This window comes from Linepithema humile, chromosome 4, assembly GCF_040581485.1.
Source record: "Linepithema humile isolate Giens D197 chromosome 4, Lhum_UNIL_v1.0, whole genome shotgun sequence".
Lineage (NCBI taxonomy): Eukaryota > Metazoa > Arthropoda > Insecta > Hymenoptera > Formicidae > Linepithema > Linepithema humile.
In genome coordinates, this window is record NC_090131.1 from 7207664 (window position 1) to 7227524 (window position 19861).

Here is a 19861-nt window from a genome sequence, read left to right on the forward strand (position 1 = left end):
CGTAGCCCCGGACGAAAGGACGGAGGAGGAGCGCATGAGGGGGAAGCCAGGGGGAAGAGAGAGAGAAGAGGAGGAGCCCAGGTTCCCTCGGGGGGTCGTTGGACCAGGGCGCTATGTGGATTATCATAATAAAGGCCACCTAAATGTTATCTCGTATTAAGTCATACTTTTGTTTTCTTCTTACGCTCTGGGAACTTATGCGCGCGCCGAGTGTAAGGGAAGTGCGCTTTCTTTATTTCCGCGCGACGCACACCCAGTAGTATCCCTCCTGTAGAATCGCACACCCGGACGCGTTGTCGTCTCTAGGTGGTGGGATGAGTCGAATTGCAGGACGCGAGAGATCACCGGGTGGAATCGTAATGAGAATCCAGGAGAGATCTCGCCCTTCAACGCCGGATAATTTTCGATCGGTCTGAAGGTGTTCCTGGACGAAAACCCGTTTCCTTTTTTTTTTTTCCTAGGTTAGCTCGAAGCGCGGGAATTTCGAAGACGTCAAACCTGTTCAAAGTATCGACAGAAAAAGAATTAGAAATGTTCGGTTGAAGACGCAAAAGAATATAGAAAGAAAATGGTCTTTATGTAGGCAGGTATTTGAATAACCCCTAAATAAGATTTTACTTGTCACTCTTATGAATAAATCTCACGATTATAATTTCAATTAGGAAAATGTTTTCTCAGAATGGATAAAATGAGAAAATCATCTATTTTACCCTTCTTTTCACAAAGTTTAATACCATAAAGCTGGGCTTTATGAATAAATTTCACACTTAGTGAACAATTTTGGCGATATTTTTGGAGGTTATTTTGGATGTTATTTTTAACCTATACAAACCTTTAAAAACATTTCCATGTTTGGTTCAATTTGTTTTTTGCAATATAGAATTATGTAAAATTTATTAATAGGAATGATTACCATATTATTATTAGCATACCTTGAATCAAAGTCATTAAAATATCGTTTGTATGAATCATCATTCTTAACAATATCATCATTCTTAACAATGTCGCTCCCCGTACTTGGCAAATTTCATATTCCTACAATCAGAGATTGCTATTTTTTCATAATTGTATTTGTCTTCTTTTCGATACAAACTTGAAATAATGAACACGTATTTTATTGATACAAATAATTATTAACACTGATCAAATTAGAGAGATTCATTCAAATATACGTTACCCATAACCGTTGCCTCATAAATTATAAAATTTCTAGAAGGGACAACTGCAATTGTGCATCGAAGATTAGGGCGCATCCACCTGCGCAACCGCATAATGCATATGCACATGGAAATCGATCAATCATTGTCCAACGTAGAAAATGCTAAATTACTAAATTTTTTTATATCTGCATGTAACGTGATTGATCGATTTTTTTGTCCAACGCATTATGCAGCTATGCAAATTTGTCTGGACAGACCTTTAACATGAAGCGGAACATATCCCCGCGATGACGTCATAACTCGAGAAACGCGCACCGCTCGACTGGGCGTGTTTACTCTGAGCGCTTGTTCGGTGCGATTTAAGTCCCTGTCAGGTAAGAGATCTAGAAATCGATTCTTGAATATAAAATCCAATAAATCTATTTCGTGTACGAAAGAACGTAATGCAAACTTTCATGAATCTAATAGAAACGAGAGAGCACGATAAAAGGGAGGTAAAAGAATGCAAGGTGCACATTGAAGTTGCAAGGAACCCTACGAAGCGCCTATGAAGTACCTTTAGCGATAATATCAGCGATAGCGATCTAAATCGACTCAATTGAAACAGCGCACTTGTCTGCCCGGAGATGGCGATCGTACGCCCCGCGTCGACGCTGATCGTCATCACTGTTTGCTGCCTCCTGCAGAGCATCGTCGTCGTCGGCCAGTACGGATGGCAGCCCCTCGATGCCTTCGATCAGATCCGCATACAGTTGGATCAGGTGAACGAAGAGAACTGTCCGATAAAGAGGCTGGATGATCTGTATCTACCAGAGGACTCGGTGTCGCACCTGCCCGACATCCAGGACATTAACATCAACCCGGTGTTCCCGAATCGTACCGCCCTGCTGCACCTACACAATATGGCGCTCAGCAGGAGCTTTTTCTGGAGTTATATCCTGCAGTCGCGTTTTATTCGGCCAGCGATCAACGACACGTATGACCCGGGCATGATGTACTACTTCCTATCCACGGTGGCGGATGTCTCCTCGAATCCTTACATCAACGCCTCGGCCATTTATTTCGCGCCGAATTCATCCTACTCGCCGTCCTACAGAGGCTTCTTCAACAAGACTTTTCCTAAATTCGGACCACGCACCTATAGAGCAGATGATTTCAATGATCCCATACATTTGGAGAGGATCTCCACCAGGAACACGTTTACTGTGCAGGATTTAGGAGCGTTTTCCAAGGATAGGCTCAGCATGGATTACACCACTGATTTTTATCGTATAAATGACTGGTAGGCGAAATTAATGCTTTGAATATAGAAACTTTTTCACTTACAAATTTTATAGACTTGTCAAAAGGATGTAATTATTTCTATATCGAAAATCGGATTGCAAATTTAATATTATTTTATATATTCGTTGTGTATATTGAGCACAACTACAATACATTATTCCATGAATTATTTTTTTTACAGGTACAAGAAATGGTTGCCGGATAACGTGGAGAAAAGACACGACACTAAGACGACTTATCAGATCGAAATTCGATATGCCAACAATACAAATGAGACATTCACCTTTCACGGTCCACCTGGTAATCAAAGAATTAACGATTCTCCTAAAATCCCACGAATCTCACGTCTGTTTTTCTAATTCTAATTAATCATCCAGGCGCTGATGAATTCCCCGGACCTGTGAAATGGACCAGACCGTACTTCGATTGCGGTCGATCGAATCGATGGCTCGTGGCCGCGGTGTCACCTATAGCAGATATCTATCCGCGGCACACCGGCTACAGACATATCGAATACCCAACGTATGCAATAATAATACAACAAACGTAGTACGTTAGCTCTACAAATTGTATTAATATGTCGACGATCGTTTTAGATATACCGCTATCTCAGTAATGGAAATGGACTTCGACAGGATAGACATAAATCAATGTCCCAAGGGTCAAGGTAATAATGGTCCTAACAGATTCGCCGATACTGCGAGATGTAGAATTGAAACTACAGAGGTGCGCTTGATATAAATTTATCAAACCAATGTTTGTTAATTAATAATTCACTGATACATACGTTGCATACTTTATACGCAGTGCGAGCCGATACACGGCTGGGGATTTAGAAGAGGCGGATATCAGTGTAGGTGTAAACCGGGTCATAGGCTGCCGACCGTCGTGCGACGACCTTACCTCGGAGAGATAATAGAGAGAGCCACGGACGAACAATACTATAATGGCTTCGAATGCTCGAAAATCGGCTGTAAGTATTTTTTATCTCACTGTCGTAAAATCATTCGTATAACGCTGCTTTAACGCGAGAATCTCGTTCAGGGATACACAAGATGCCGGTACAGTGGGAAAAAGCGGATGCCTATCTGAAGGAAAAGTATCTCGAGCAGTTTTATAATTACAAGAATCATTCGACCGGTCCAGCTGCTCTTCACGACTCAAGACTGAACATCGATGAAGCTCTCAAGTTCGTTCTGAATAACGTAACTGAGTATACTTGCCACAAGTACGTAGTATCTTTGTACACGTATTAACTTTGTATATTTCTTGTCAACAAAATAGTTATCGCAGTTTGAACAATTTCTTAATAATTGTGCTTTCAGCTACGCGCCGCAAGATTTGATATTACGCGGCGACATTAGTTTTGGCGCGGAGGAGTTTTACGAGAACGAAGCGAAGATGGCGACCAGATTGGCAAACTTCATCAGCGCGTTCCTGCAAGTGTCCGATCCTATGGAAGTTTACTCTGGCAAGAGAGTGGCCGACAAACCGCTCACGGAGGATCAGATGATAGGGGAGACATTGGCTCTGGTGCTCGGCGATCCGAAGATATGGTCAGCTGGCACCTATTGGGATCGTAATAAATTCACCAACAGAACATACTTCGCCCCGTTTGCCTACAAGACTGTCCTAAACACGCGCAAATTTAAACTCGAGGACTTGGCCAGGCTCAATGGCACAGGTAAAAAGAGGAAGCTTATGCTCAACAAAAAGAAATAGTTCAAAATTAGAATACATTTAAATTTGTGTAACGAGATTTATTCTATCAGAGTGAATTAAATTAATTTCGATTTTATTATTTGCTAACTCGCTACGCACGATTGCAGATGAGATATACACGAAGAAAGGTTACTTCCAAACGTTGAAGCAACGCTGGGCGACAAACTTCGACCAGCTGGAGAAGTTCTACATGAAGATAAAGATTCGATACAATGAGACGGGAGAGTATCTGAGGAAGTACGAGCACTACCCGAATTTTTACAGGTAAAGAACGCTTGTCGCTTATCGTTTGTTAACGCAAAACTCCGTGCCGAGAATGACGACTGTATTTTTATCGATGCGCTCCGATGCGACGATAAAGCACAGCGGAGCATTAAAGTATAAAAGGATTACGTACCCGGAGACTGGGGGGGAATCCGATCTCTAAAGTGCGATTTATTCTAATGTGTGGGAACGCGGCGCATGGGCCGTCTGTGTAGGGCAGCAAACCTGGACCATGGACATTGGACAACTCCGTACTTCGATTGTAACGGCAAAGTGAAGAAATGGATAATTACCTATGCATCCCCGTTTTTCGGCTGGGACAGCTTGAAGGAGAAACTGGAATTCAAGTAAGTGTCCCCGTCGGTGTGCGATCACACGCGGGGTCTACGTATACGTGTGTATGCGTGTCGGAGAAATTCACTGTGAGATACGCGGGCTATAGAGGCGCGGAACCAGTTTCGTAATAAAAAAAGGGGGAAGAGACGAGGAAGATCATATTTAACATTAAGACACTTACAGGGGTGTCGTAGCTGTTTCCATGGACTTGACTAAGATGGACATAAACCAATGCGATGGTGAATTTTACCAACCAAACGCATTCAAAGATACGCACAAGTGCGACAGAAAGACATCATATGTAAGTCGGCATTGTCCTATTGTATCCGGACAATAATGTTACAAATGTCTATTATGTAAATTCGAAAATGTCACAAGAGATGTTTTAGCAGTATCCTTTACAATTTCAAAACACGCTTCCTTCTCTACAATTGATACTTTTACTTATGGATTTACAACTTACGGCTTGGAAAAAATTTATTTCTAATTATCCAATTCCGCAGTGCGTGCCCATTCTTGGGAGAGGATTCGACATAGGTGGATACAAATGCGAGTGCAAGCAGGGATTCGAGTATCCATTTGAAGATTTAATCACATACTATGATGGACAAGTAGTGGAGTCTGAATTTATCAATATTGTTCATGATAAACCGACAAGGTACTCGTAACTTTTTTTTTAACTATCACGCACTCTTTTAATTGCATTGATGTAATAAATGCATTGTGATTTATGAATTTTATATGTTATTCTAGGTACGATATGTTCAAGTGTCGATTGGCTGGTGCTTCGTCAATTCAAATTAGTTGGGTACTGCTGGTATTAGCCCTGACAATATTTTTCCTAATTCGAAGAAGATGAATACGAAATATTTAATACTTCGTAAGAAAAGTGCCTACTACTGCCTTTTTGTATACCAGCAGTTACAATATTCATGCCGTCCATTACAAATGTAAGTTATGTTAGTGTTACTAAAAAAACGAATGATTACGAATCCAATAATTAAATATAATTTCCGCAATTATATTTATATTGAGGCCATCAGCAGCTGTTAATGTTAACAATAATTTCTTATGCATGAAACGATGACCATAATAATTTTTATATTTATATTTTCTCTTTGGTTTCAATTGATTTTATACAAATATATTTACATGAAGATTTTAAACAAATTTTACAATATTGAGATTAATATTTATTGATCGTAATTATACTTAATGAATTAAAGATCTGAATAAATCCGTCCTGTTAGATTATACAATTGAATTTTATTTTAAAATGGTTTTATCACTAGTAGTTCATATGATATAATAACTAAAAGATTCTACAGAAATACAAATTGTTTATTATTATACATTTATTGACAGTTTAGAGTTTTTAAAAGAATAATTAAACACTTTTGCCAAAAGTTATATTCTCAAAATAAGATAATTAATATATATGGAATGGTAATGCTAATATAAATGCATACATAAATCAATGAAATTTATAAAATATTTAAAACACTTGAATAAAGTGTAGTTAGTGCTTTAATATGTACATATATATATATATATATATATATAATCAAAACTTTATATATATATATATATATATATATATATATATATGTACACTGAATTTTTATACTAGAAACATTCCAAAGGCAGTTTACATAGTACAATGTAATCACAAGATTCTTGTTACAAATGTTTTTAATATTTTAATGTAATTGTAATTCCGGCATATACATCAGTTAAGATTTTTAGATTTATACATTTTAGTGCCTTTCATTCGAATAATTTAGATTACTTATAAAGTTGGAGAGAAATGTAGAATATGTATTTCTGCTCGAAATAATATTTACAAAATTATTGTAATTCATATATTAAGATAAATTTTTATTAATAATTTTATGTCTGTTAAGTATGTCAAAACATACTTAGTAGCAGTTCAACTGTAGTTTTTCTGTACGAACATATTTTGTACCTTTTATATGAAATAAAAATGTTTTATGTGTAATTTTACTAAACAGAAGTTTATTTTCCGAGAACTCTAATCACTGACTTGATTGCTATAAAATATTTAATTAATATTTTTGCTAAAATTTCTTAAATATTTAATAATAAAATAGGATAAAATTCAATAATTTTCTATTATTCCCAAAAACTTGTAAAATCAGTAAAGGAAAAGTAGATTATAACATATTTATATTTATTTTTGATCAAGAAAATTTTTGCTTAATGTATTTCTATCTTTAACAGATGTCTAGTTTACATAACAAGATCTACCATATTAAAATCTTGATATAAAATTCTGTTACTTTAGCAAGTCATTTATATCACTTACTGTTCCTTCTTACTGAGATAATGATGATTAATGAATCTACAACCTTGTGTGATTTGTGCACCCTCATTGACAAAGTGGCAGGCGAATAGGAGCAGGTTGCGTGGCTGTACCTTGATTGCAAATCTCATGAACATCAGTGAATATAAGCATAAGGCTGAAAAAAAAATAAACATAGAATTCTGAAAATTGATATCAATCTTCCTAATGTATCTTAATAAATCATCCAAGAGCAAAAATATAAAACATGCATATATAAATTCTTTTCCATTCTACAGTTGAATAAAATTCAAAAAACAAGTGAACAGTTATATAACAATAATCAAAATACAGATTGTCAAATTTTTGTTGCAGCGTAAAACTTTTGTGAAGCATGTATACAGAATAAACAGGATTAAAATATTTGAATAGGATTGTTTGAAACAGTAGAATATATACATTTATATCCAAAGGAAATAGCTTATTTTTTAAATTATGAGTGACGAAAAGTATTAAAAAATAGAACAAATAATATAAAAAAAGAACAGATGACTAAAGGTGTTGTGAATCAAATCTTCAAACATTTAGGAGGAGCTAATGGATGAAATGCAAGTGTGCAGCACAAGATCGATGTACTAACCGAAGGTCATTTTGCCACTGATATACTTGGGATCCCTCCTGATGTCGGCGATGGCGGCGATCGGTATCGCCCAATTCGCAACCGGACCCCAAAAGTGCGTGCTAAAAGAGAAACATTATCATTCGCACATACGCGATATTTCGTGCACGCATGCAAGTGCGGACATCGTCATGTGAGCATCAAGTACAGGTTAAGGACATAACTCGCCTCATAAAATAGTCACGAGTCTCCTTATTCCTGAGAAGCTTCGTAACACGATTCATCTTGAATTCACGTGTATTCTCGCACCGAGAAGAGAGAAACCGCGTCGATTATACGTGGAAGTTCCAACGATAAACTTCGCTCGGGTTACGCTCGATAGGGTGTTGCAAATCACCCGAAATAAAAAAGGGGGTCTCGGGCGAATCGCGACATCGATCGCCGGCTAAAGAGGACTTAGATAATTAACATAAGTTGCGTAATCGCGCGCGAATAAACATTGGCCGAATATAAAAGAACGTTCGCAGAGACACAGAACGCATAATGATGTTTTCGTGCAGCGATGACCGATCGAGCAAGATCTACGAAGTAAAAGTACATACATTTACATACCAGATGGCGTAAACATAAAATGTATCGGCCGCGCCAATTTTATAATTTTTTGCAGTGTTTAACAAAAAATGTTTTCAAATATAAAATAGCTTATTAACATGTAACATAATAAATTAATATGTAACATAAGTAATACACAATCTTTTGTTTTTAGATATTATACTCGCGATATCAATAAGGATGAATACGTATCGCTTTTTTACGTAAAATAAAAAAATTACATAAAAGAGAAGTGTGCTAAAAAGTTCATAATTTATTAATACCACACTGGTCAGGTATCTATTCAAATATTTTGCATAGATAATATAACAAATTTATATATATATTTATATATATATATATATATATATATATATATATAGAGCTACCTCTAATATCTTACAAACTTCTATATTTATATTTTACAATAAAAACAAAGGAGAGATTACTAGATTTCTGGTGTCAATACTTATGTTTACAATTACCGTCACACACATTAGATTCACATATTTCATAGCAACTTTAATTACAAAATCGTAGTAATTAGATACCAGATATCTATCATACTTTAGTTGCAGACAGAGTGAAGCCACTTCTCTTACTTCGTGCAGCGCGTAATAAGTATCAAATAGCTTTACAATTAATAAGTATCAAATAGTTTAATAGTAACTTTTGTTTTCCTCGTTTTTATGATAGTGCAACTTTCCTCGAGTCACTTGCTGCGATTCAACATTCTAGTACACAGTTATATATTATTTTTTTTTTATTTGCAGCAAGACTAGTCGCCATAAAGTAATCTAATTTACGGTGCCGATCGTTTTATCACTGACGCTACTACTTATGGTACATAAAAGTAAATACGAAAGTATAGCGTGCGTACAGAACAGCCACTTAGGTGAGTACGTTTCTTCATCTTCTTCTATTCTGTCTCTCTCTCTCTCGCGTTTAAAAATACAGCTGTTAAAGATCCTATTTTCGTTTTCGTTGACGCATTATTAAAGCTATAATATTAAAGACGATAAACATAAATATATAGCGTTCACTTCGAAATATAATACATAACGAATTCACGTGGTAATTTAAATGGTTCAATCAAATAGTACACTGCTCTCCGTTTCTCTCTCACACACACACTCTCTCTCTCTCTTTCGCTCTTCGCTTCCAACGTAAACGTAATTCTCACTAGTAATTCTTCGCGCAGATTTATATACTATACTCTCTGCCAATTGTACTTTAATACGACTTTGCGTTAAGGACACAAATTAGCAAGGCACTCGACTGTAGTATGAATTCCGATATATGTGAATCTAATCTTGATGTTGGAAGACGATTTGTGAAAAACGGCATTCCGAACCGTTTTTTTTTTTTAATTGTTTTTCCAAACAGATAACAATGCACATAGAGAAAGGCACTCGATTATTGTTAAACGTTATGTCACTTGTTACTACATTAGTTAGACCGATCGTTTTCGCAGCTTAAAACGCTTATCGCGCTCTTCAATCGTGAATTCACCAAGTTGACCAAGTATACAGATATAACGGTTAAACTCGTTCGTAAAGGCGATATATATACATCAGTTCCTTGCTATTGTTAGGGCTCTTATTGTAAAAACATTAGTTTACAAGTGATGGCAACTTCGCTACGATATACCAAGTTACAACGAAACTATAAGAGCGTTCGGACGTCGCGTTACACGTTTGATTTCGCCGCGTCGAAATCAAATTTCGATTTGAAATTGTTATCGCTAAAATCGACTATGGATGATTTACGACAGACTTCAAAATAGAATGCTATTCCATAATTTTGTGGAGCAGGAAAAATCAGGATACACACATGTGCAAAACACATGTATAAAATATACATTTCTGATACGTATTTCGCGTGTATTCCGATTCTTCGAGTATTGCATAAAGTAAAATTTCATCTCAAATTCGGCGTTACAAAAAAAAAAGAAAAAAAACCCATGATTCTACAATGAGTATACAATGTGCTAGATAAATCCACTTTTGGGATTAAACGGTATTAGAAAAACATTTCAAACAATTCGAAGCTGCATTAAAATACACGATGAACACATTACATCCATTCGAAAATCTATACATAAAATAATTAATATTTTAATAATAATTATTATTATTTATAATAAAATAATTCTTCGCGTAGAATTTGAATAGAAGATGTTAAATAAAATCGATATGCTTAACTCTTTGTGGTCCGAATTAGTTTCGACGAAGATATATTTCGTTCTTATATCTTTTAATGTCATCAGATTAAAACGAATCGATTCTCCTTATCTAGAAAATTGTATAAAGATTAGAAAGACATAGTGTTCGCTAATTGTAATCGTGCGTTGCTTCAAGCATTTGGAGAACTCGGCGCAGGATTGTCGTCAAGCACTATATTAATGTAGGACCGCAAAGAGTTGACAGCCATATTACTCTAATTATTTCTGCAATATCACAGTACTTGCTGAAACATACTAAACCGGGTACTTTCGGATGTGACAGCCAATACAAACGAATGAAAATGGCAAGCAAGGTATTTTTCTTCTCAATAAACATGCTCTATAACAATATATTGCCTAGCCATCAATCATTTTGCTTCCTTCTTTCCGTTACTTTCTCTCTCTTCGTGTCGATACATTACACTTGTCGATGCATTCAAATAACACATATATCGTGAAGAAATAAAAGAAAAAAAAAATTGTTTCATTCTTCGCGTAGTTCATGTACAGCGATCCTGTACTGTAGAATGTAGAACAATCATGTGTGTATGAAAATATATGTCATGAGACACCAGAAGTTAATTCTAAAATGCATGAATGAGATATTTTTCACTTTGATGTACTTTGAATATTTGTTTGTTATATTAAATTACAACAAATTTTAATATTTTCCGTACTTTTGATTCTGTAAAATGCATTTGATCTATGTAATATTTTTAACAAAGATATTTTTATATCTATTATTTTTAATACAGATTTATCTTTAATAAGATATAAGAATATTTTTATTTATATATAAAAATATCTTTATTTTTAATAAAGGTAAAAATATCTTTATTAAAAGAATAAAGGAATATTAATCAAATATTTTCAGTATTAAACGTTTCCATGAAACAGATTCATATTGAATCACACATCGCCAATTATGCATCATAGAATTAACGTATAGCAGAGATTATACTTCCATATTGTACACTACTGTTTATTAAAAAATCGCGACACTGGAGAAAATTACCTCTGTTAACTTCTGTTGAGCTAAATCTCTCATCTTGCAAAAGTAACAAAACAAATAATCAAGAAAAAAACTATTTATGAGCTTTACATTCTGCAAATTAAAAATTTTCTGTTGCACATTGGACTAAATTTAATATTTTTCTGGAAGAGCTGAGCAATGTTAATTTTAATTATAAATAAAATTAAATAGCTTCTTAACTAAAAAGGAAAGTAAAATAAAAATAAAATAAAATAAAAGTAAAATAAAGCACGCCGTAAAATAAAATTAAAAAAGTAAAATAAAAATAAAAAAATAAAATAAAAAACATCGTATATCATACAACATGCTAAATTTCAATTACAACAAACTTGTAAAATTTATGCATCCTCATCATTTAACTGTAATTTCTTCACAAAAACACCAATTACACCTTCCCGATAATTAAAATAAAATACATTAACTTAACCATCGTGATAAAATATTCGATTAATAAGCTTATAAATTGCAGAATGCGAAAACTTACAAATAGCTTTTCTTTTTTTCCTTCCGCAAGATATTAGCTGAACAGTGTAAAAGTTATATTGAAAATTTTGCGCAATAGATAAAATAACGTTCTAAAAATATTCATTTTTGTCAATTCGCATATGCACATTTTTCTTTTCACATATCTTTCGATATAAAAATTTCATCATAAAAATACAATACTATATTCATGCACAGTACAAGCGCATTTGTAAAAAAAATATATGTACCACGCCAGACTGGGATTCTTTTTCGCAATTTTAAAATACTATATATATATATATATATATATATATATATATAATATACATATACATATACAATATATATGTATATAAATTTATCAGATTAAGACTGAAAAGCGAGTCTTAGTAATGCAAAAGTGAAAGTCACACAATACGTTTAGGAGATTATTTTTCTTTTTCGCTTTTTTTTTAAATATTTACACATGCATAATTCCGAACGTGAAAAAAAAAAAAAAAAAAAACTTACACGGTCCCGATTACTTTTGATACAAACAAGGCTCACGAACCTCCTGCAAAAGTTAGCCTAATGTCATACGTAGACGGGACCTTGATTGTCGTTATCGTCCAAACTGATTCGACTAGGATACGCGGGACCACCACCGTCGTCGAAGAACCGCCTGAACGTGAACTCGAAGAAGCCGTGGAACGGCTTACCGTTGTCCATCATCTCGTCCGATTTGTTCGAGTCCGACGATTCCGAGTTGCGCAGTTTTTCGGGATCCACGGGATCGAAGTTACTCGTGTCAGTTGGATATTCTATGCGAGGTATATGCGGGGCCATCTGTCGCCGCAGTCCTTTCTCGAAGTCGATGCTCGCGAAGAACGGATGACTCTTGACCTCGTTTGCATTTTTGCCTAACCGACGCTCCGCGCCGACGCAAAGCTTCAGTATTAGATCCCTGCTCTCCGGCGACAGATTCGCTTGCTTCGGTATGTGAAGCGTTGTTTCCCAATTGATGACCTGCGGAAATACAAAAAATCTTTAGTACTAAGAAACTCATTCATTTATGTGAAAACGTTCACAATATGTTCGAGGCGAGGTCAATGTTTATTTATACTAAATGTACATTGCACTTTCATTTACTTTCTTTATATTCGATTATCATAAATAATTAATTTATTAAAATTCCAAAACTCTAACGCAGCTAACTCAAATAATGCTTGAAATACAAAGAGTTAAATCAGATATTATTCTTTTTTTATACATTTAAAAATGAGGAAACACATTACCGTTGCTTAACATTAGAATAATTATACGTCGTGTACCTTATATTGAGTTTCAGCAGGCGTATTGGCAAGAAACGGTGGAGAACCGACCAACATTTCATACAAAATCACTCCTACGCTCCACCAATCGCACAATTGCGTGTATCCCGTACGCTGCAGGACCTCTGGTGCAATGTAGTTCGGCGTACCAACCAGAGAATGTGCCAAACATCTTTGATGTTCCCTGTGCCGCCTGCGCTCCAACGGTTTCAACTGTATGCACTGGCATTCGTTGTTCCAATCGTCAGCTGGATCCATCGAGTCTTGTTTACCATGACCTAGAATGCAGAAATCGCACCGCTCTATTTTCCAAATTCTATTTCAAACGTCACGTCTACTGAGCAAATGATTCAAATATATGAAGAATAAATGTTAAATACGCTTGAAGAATGCTTACCGTTTTGCTGGTAATATTTAGAATTGTGCGTCCAGCGGAATCCCGTGCAGAGGCCGAAGTCGGTTAGCTTGATATGCCCGTCGCGATCGATCAAGATGTTGTCCGGTTTGATGTCTCGGTGAATGAATCCCATCTTGTGGACGCTCTCGACCGCGCATGTGAGCTCGGCGATGTAGAATCTCGCGAGTGGCTCCTTGAAAATGCCAAGCTTGATCAGCAGTGACATTAAATCGCCGCCGGGTATGTAGTCCATCACAAAGTAGAGGTTGTCCTTATCTTGAAACGAGTAATAAAGCTTGACGACCCACTCGTTATCGGCCTCCGCCAATATATCACGCTCGGCCTTCACGTGAGCGACTTGATTGCGGTTCAACACGTCGGCCTTGCGCAGGGTCTTCATCGCGTAGAACTGATTGGTGTCCAGTTTCCTCACGAGCGTAACCTCGCCGAACGCGCCCACGCCGATCGGCTTGATCTTCGTGAACATCGACTTGTCCATCTTCGCTCGCTTCAACCGGATGTAATTCGATTCCTTCTGCGATAACATTTTCCGCATCATGCACTGCGCCTCCGCGCTCAATCCTATCTTCGCCATTTCGTTCTCCAGTTGCATGCGCCGGTAGACGCGTTGCTTGTGCGACTTGAGCACATTCTCCACGTGTTGTTCCATGAAAAACTTGAAGGCCTGGGGAGAGTAATTCCGCACCTTGCAGTCCCTGCGTTCCTCCTCCTTCTCTATGCTCATCGTCTTACGCTCGGGTATCGGGGACTGATGCTTGATCTTATACAGCGATGGCGTGCCGTCGCCTTTGCCGCCCTTGGTATTTCCGCCGTTGCCTTCGGGTAAGGACGAGTGGTTGTTATTGTTCCTGGCGGATACGGAGGTCGAGGCGACCGGCGGCAGAGGCGGCGCGTCCATTCCCGCGTGCTGGCAGTTGTCCGCCGGCGAGTATTTCCTCTGCAGCGGCGGATGATGGGCGACAGGCGAGGTTCGCAGCGCATTGCCGCTTTCCACCGTGGACGACATTACTGCGGAGTCGTCGGCGGGCGTGCTGTACGGCGGCGGCAATAACGGATGATGTATGCCGCGCTGCGCCGCCAGCGCCTGCATCGTCGTCGCGTAACTCGGCGGCTCTGTCGTCGGTATACTCGCAGGCGGTCCCGCCGTATTGTTGACGGGCGGGTAAGCGGGCGGCGGTGGTTGCTGCTGCTGCTGCTTCTGCTGTATGGACGAGGCGTACGAGGGCGGCGGCGGCGGCGTGCTGCTAGTCGTGGAGATCGGTTGCGGCGCTGTCGGCGCGATCGCCGTCTGTAACACGGGCTTCTGAACCTGCGTGCTCTTCACCGATTGCATGATAATCGGCGGCTGAGTCTTGGCTTGCCGCGCGCCCCACGCTTGCAACGGCGTCGGCCGCGCCATCGAGGTCTGCGTACTGCTAGGTGACACGGGAATAGTCGACACGGTGATGGGGCTCGGCGTGCCGGCGGACGTCGGGCCCGAATAGATGCCCGACGACGGACTCTTGCGATAATCCTGCTGCGACTGCGTGGGACTTTGCCGATTTTGCATGGACGCGCTGTAAGAAGGCGGCTGTATCTGCTGGCCAGCCGACGACTGCGGCACGATCGGATACGGAGGTGGCGGCTCGACCTGCGTACTCGTATTGCTGCCGCCCGTCTGATAGATGCTGAGCGCCTGCATCTGCTGGCTGAGCTGCTGCTGCACCTGCGGGCCGTTCTGCACGATCATCGGCTGACGGCTGCCAGAATTGTTGACGCTCGCCACCGGGCTTGTGCCGCGCTGCGGTGGATTCACGGACGTCGATGAGGCGCCGGCCGTGCCAGGCGCGGCCGCGGCTGGTCTCGTCGGCACGACCGGTGCAGGCGACATACGTTTAAGCATCTGCTGCATGTTCGTCGGTACATTGGACTGGCTGTAAGGCGCGTGGGGCGGCGGCGGCGGCGGTGGCGTCGAACTGCAACGTGGTGGAGGCGGCGGCGGCGGTTCCACGAAGTTGCTGGGCGAGTACTGGCGGCTCAATTGCGGATGCGCGCCGAGCTCCGTGAGACGCGGACTGTCGGATCGTGAGCTACCCGCACCGCTGTCCAACGCCGGACTGCCACGCTGCAGACTCAATTCTCGCTCCAGACTCGGCTTCCGAATTAGTTTGGTGTTGAGTTTACCGATCCCGTTCAAGGACTCAACTTGCGCCTGCTTCAAGTATTCGATTGCTGCGTCCAAACGCCATCCCGCGAACTTGAGAGCGCGTAATCCTATTTCCTGCAAATGATATTGTCAATTTGTAGAGTTTCATCGCTCATGTTTTTGCATGATCCATTCGAAAAACGAGTCATCTCACCTCCGAGTAACCCATGGTTAATAGTTGTCCTAACGCTTGATTCTGCCGCTGATCCGGCTTATCGGCAGCGGAACCGGACGCGCCAGACAATCCACTGAGACCCGACGCAGAGCTGATGCCGCTGGTCGTGGAGACGGTAGAAATAGTGCTAGCGGCGCTAGAACCTACCTCGCCAGCCCCGCCGCTATTTGCAAACGGTAGCAAAGAGTTGCGAATCTCAGCTAATGCTTTTTGGTGGTATCCAGAGCCGCGTGTGCTCGATTTGCTGACCGCGGGCGGATTCATAGTGGCCCATGCTAGGCCCTTTGGGACCTAGCTTTAATCCGGCTGTGACATATATAAACGCATCTGCAACATAAAACATTTACTTTTGTTAGTACAACAATCAATCCATACGCTTCAAAAGAAAATATGTATATAAATATATAGATAGATAGATAGATATGGATAATTTGATACTGTGTATATAAATATATATATAGATAAATAGATAGATATGGATAATTTGATACTGTGTATGTTAGACAAATATTTAACAAGATATTTGTACATAAAAATGTAAACATTAGTATTTTAAAATTCCTTAAAGAGAACTCATCGATTTAAGAAAAGAAGACAAATTCCTTAAAGAGAATTCATCGATTTAAGAAAAGAAGACAATCATAATAATATTAACTACATTGTTTTCCTTATGTATTATTCAAAATTCCATTTTTGTTCCTGCTTCGCAATACAAATATGAAATATTTAAATGCGTAAATTTCTACATTTGAAGAAATATTTAACAAATATACATAAAAGAAAGATAATTACATCGCAATCAAGTTTTCATATTTGTGACCTTATTTTTCTCCATTATTTTTCGTTCTGAGATTATATTTATAATTGCTTCTTGAGAAATAAAAATTTCATATCAATATATGTCAATGTACATGCGTGCAAGTACAAATTACAAACTTTTATTTAATAAAATTATAAATTGCAAGTAGTGAAACGTGTGGCAAATGTCAAGTGATGAAAGAACAACATAAGAATAATACAAACAAAAATAGAGTGGAAAACGCAGAAGTTTGATACCATGCCTTTCAAAAATTAAAATAATACATAAGAAAAACATAGAAGTTAGAATTAAATTTGAATTAAAAGATAAAACACATTATAATAAACTAATCAAACAAGTTCTCTTTTTTTATCACTTGAGAATCCATTGATATCAGTTTTGACAAATATCAGTGCTCTTACTAACAATTAATATCTATCACAAACAAGATGCGTATCGCTACGAATCACCAATTGCATTCCATATGCAAAGTGTAAATACGATTTCAATATACTTGTTTACATAGGACTACGGATCTATATATCTTGATAAGCACAAGAAAAATAATATAAACCCACAAAACACAGATTAATCCATACGATAAAATAATGCTTACAGAACAAAGATCACTGCTAATTTGCCATGCCACAGACACTTTCTAGCGTCATGGCAGCGACGGAGGATGTGTAGAGCTAACAGTTCAGTTCACAACACCAGGGTCACTCCGGGTCACCCTTGCACATATATCTCGCTTGTGTACAATAACGTTACGTATTACAATAACACGAGTCGCGAAACAACCAGACGCGTAAGAATTGTGGATACAAAATCGACTCGTCGGACCAGTCCGCGCGATAAGTACATCACAACGTCGTGGAGAACGATCGCGCTCGTACGTCTGCTTCGCGGGGAGAATGCTGGTGGCGGACACGGCGACGAGGCAGCGGGCATAATTTGCACTTGCTCTTCAACATCTTCGTGTCGCTGGTGCGAACGGGCGAGCTGAACACGGTGCGAGCGCGAGAGCTAACCTATAACGGGTTGGTCCCGTTCGAGCTGGATGGCGAACGAGCGACGGCGCCGCGACCGAGCTTGGCGTTGCCGTGTCTGTCAGCGCACCGGGATGCTCATGCTATACAGACGACGTACGGCCGTGTTCGCTGCGGAATTTCCTCTTTTGACTCTCTTGATGGGACGACAGCAGTAGTGACGGTCGAGTAGATTCCGAGCATATTCCGCGTCGCGCACTCTCACGTTCGCGCGCCGCACGGCGAGCCTGCGATGACGAGGGTGTGCGCGATGTAGCGCCACGTACGCCAGCGACGCAGGGGTTGCAGAGTCGCGCCGAATCTCCTGGTGCGCGGTACAAATCGAGCGGACACGAGCGATCTCGGTGCAACCAGGCGCAGACGGACACACGGATACACACGCACACATACACACAACACGGACGCATACACATATATCCGCGTGCGTGTCGCGCGAGCGAGCGCGCGGGCGCAACACCTCTCTCTCTCCTCGTCGGCCGACTTCGAGGTTCCGCGGCGAGTACCCGCGATTCACACGCGCGACAACAAAGGCAGATACTGTCGTAAATTACTAGAGTAACTGGCAGCCATTTTGGAGTGCCACATTCCTATAGGAGCGAGGCAGCCGCAACAGCAGGCGGACTCGGCACTGTTTCCCGTAATTTATTTCCTGCAGGATGCCATTTACAGGGGGGAGCTCCTTGTCCGTTGCATTTTCCTGATTCCTAATGCATATTGAAACGGGCTCAACGCGGCTGTTTCATCGCATCTCATTCTTATGTGTGTAGATGTGTGTGTCTCGTAGCGGATCGGCTGCAAGATCAGTTCTTTACAACGACCACTCTCTCGCTTCTTTCATTGATCTGATCGCCTGTCAATTGACTCCCTACCTTCGTAAGGGATTAGATTCAGGTTCTTTTCGATTTCACTCTCTCGTACTTTTCGCATCGAGAGAAGGGCTCAACATGGGGTGCGAAGACCAAGATACAGAAAGAACGAACAGACTTGTCACCGGTGGAATCCCGCTGAGCTTGCATTCTAATGTCTACGGTGTGCGAAAATGACCCTTAACACTCTAATGCAAAGAATGTGAAATATTATCAATAAATTTACTGTAAAAAATGCATTTGGTTATATATTCTGTCAGAAAAATTATGAATATTATGTCATGTTATTTTACCGTCATGCGACTTTTACCGCAGATCAACATCAAAGTGGATGCTTCATGGTGTTAAATATGAGCATATTTTCAATACCTATTCCATTTTACATCTCTCATTCTACATTTACTTATTTTATTTTGATCTTACCTTTACATTTTATGCTATAGTAACTCATAAAGTGAATCAAATGCATCCAGAACTGCAAAAAAAATCCTCGGAAATGTATTGTTTTACAATACAATTCAAGACACATTGTTTTCTAACTTGGGTTTGTGCTTCTTGATGTCTAAGATAAAAATGCTAAGCTAAAATAAAAAAATTTGTTAAAATACATATAAAATCGTAATAAGCACTTTGATAAAATTTGAAATTTGTTTTTTTGTAAAAATATGTAAAAAAAGGTTATCTCAGAAGAAAATTTCAGTAATCAAATAAGTTTAATATGAATGTTTTTTTTTAACAAAAACTGTTGATTATTACCTCTCATATGCATTATAAGATTTATAAAATATTTGATTTTTCTTAAATAAATGTATCTTGTATCTCATGCATCTCACGCTTCATAAACTTTATCATACAGAATTTTACGCAAAAGTTTTCATGCTGCACAGCACTGCATTGCTGGCATTGCATTATGGCGAATTCACTTTGCGTGCAATATTCATTCAGCATCCAATAAAATGATGTGCTTTCTAGAGACTTTAACAAACCACATTTTTGTATTCTCAAAAAATAAATATTTTGATTGGATATAAGCTGGTAATTTTAGTGCATATTTAGTGC

The 19861-nt window shown here is 39.0% G+C and overlaps 3 protein-coding genes across 3 annotated transcripts; 1 reads left to right on the forward strand and 2 right to left on the reverse strand.

The window, feature by feature from the left end:
- Nucleotides 1-1377: 1377 nt before the first annotated feature.
- On the forward strand, nucleotides 1378-6765 carry LOC105677785 (uncharacterized). The gene is made up of 13 exons (XM_012376638.2): nucleotides 1378-1534; nucleotides 1629-2442; nucleotides 2626-2744; nucleotides 2822-2966; nucleotides 3041-3170; nucleotides 3252-3417; nucleotides 3489-3672; nucleotides 3770-4128; nucleotides 4274-4430; nucleotides 4646-4777; nucleotides 4950-5067; nucleotides 5270-5424; nucleotides 5520-6765. The coding sequence occupies exons 2-13, from the start codon at nucleotides 1787-1789 to the stop codon at nucleotides 5623-5625; spliced, it is 2427 nt and encodes an 808-aa protein (XP_012232061.1). The 5' UTR covers nucleotides 1378-1534; nucleotides 1629-1786; the 3' UTR covers nucleotides 5626-6765.
- Nucleotides 6766-6936: 171 nt separating this feature from the next.
- LOC105677660 (mitochondrial pyruvate carrier) lies at nucleotides 6937-8058 on the reverse strand. Its single transcript, XM_012376417.2, has 3 exons — nucleotides 7916-8058; nucleotides 7709-7809; nucleotides 6937-7246 (listed from the first exon to the last, which is right to left on the reverse strand). Exons 1-3 carry the CDS (start codon nucleotides 7969-7971, stop codon nucleotides 7089-7091), a joined length of 315 nt encoding a protein of 104 aa, XP_012231840.1. The 5' UTR covers nucleotides 7972-8058; the 3' UTR covers nucleotides 6937-7088.
- Nucleotides 8059-8532: 474 nt separating this feature from the next.
- wts (serine/threonine-protein kinase warts) lies at nucleotides 8533-19005 on the reverse strand. The gene is made up of 5 exons (XM_012376640.2): nucleotides 17504-19005; nucleotides 16068-16415; nucleotides 13708-15988; nucleotides 13311-13588; nucleotides 8533-13005 (listed from the first exon to the last, which is right to left on the reverse strand). Exons 2-5 carry the CDS (start codon nucleotides 16350-16352, stop codon nucleotides 12574-12576), a joined length of 3276 nt encoding a protein of 1091 aa, XP_012232063.1. The 5' UTR covers nucleotides 16353-16415; nucleotides 17504-19005; the 3' UTR covers nucleotides 8533-12573.
- Between the last annotated feature and the right edge of the window lie 856 nt (nucleotides 19006-19861).

Bases quoted from the DNA above. Each gene is read 5' to 3' on its own strand.
- LOC105677785 (XM_012376638.2), top strand. From the start codon at position 1,787: ATGGCGATCGTACGCCCCGCGTCGACGCTGATCGTCATCACTGTTTGC. The intron at 2,443-2,625 runs GTAGGCGAAATT...TTTTTTTTACAG, and splicing joins TTTTATCGTATAAATGACTG to GTACAAGAAATGGTTGCCGG. The intron at 2,745-2,821 runs GTAATCAAAGAA...TTAATCATCCAG, and splicing joins CACCTTTCACGGTCCACCTG to GCGCTGATGAATTCCCCGGA.
- LOC105677660 (XM_012376417.2), bottom strand. From the start codon at position 7,971: ATGAATCGTGTTACGAAGCTTCTCAGGAATAAGGAGACTCGTGACTAT. The intron at 7,810-7,915 runs GCGAGTTATGTC...TTTCTCTTTTAG, and splicing joins ACTCGTGACTATTTTATGAG to CACGCACTTTTGGGGTCCGG. The intron at 7,247-7,708 runs GTTAGTACATCG...TTTTTTTTTCAG, and splicing joins CAGTGGCAAAATGACCTTCG to CCTTATGCTTATATTCACTG.
- wts (XM_012376640.2), bottom strand. From the start codon at position 16,352: ATGAATCCGCCCGCGGTCAGCAAATCGAGCACACGCGGCTCTGGATAC. The intron at 13,589-13,707 runs GTAAGCATTCTT...TCTGCATTCTAG, and splicing joins TAAATATTACCAGCAAAACG to GTCATGGTAAACAAGACTCG. The intron at 13,006-13,310 runs GTACACGACGTA...GTATTTCCGCAG, and splicing joins CTGCTGAAACTCAATATAAG to GTCATCAATTGGGAAACAAC.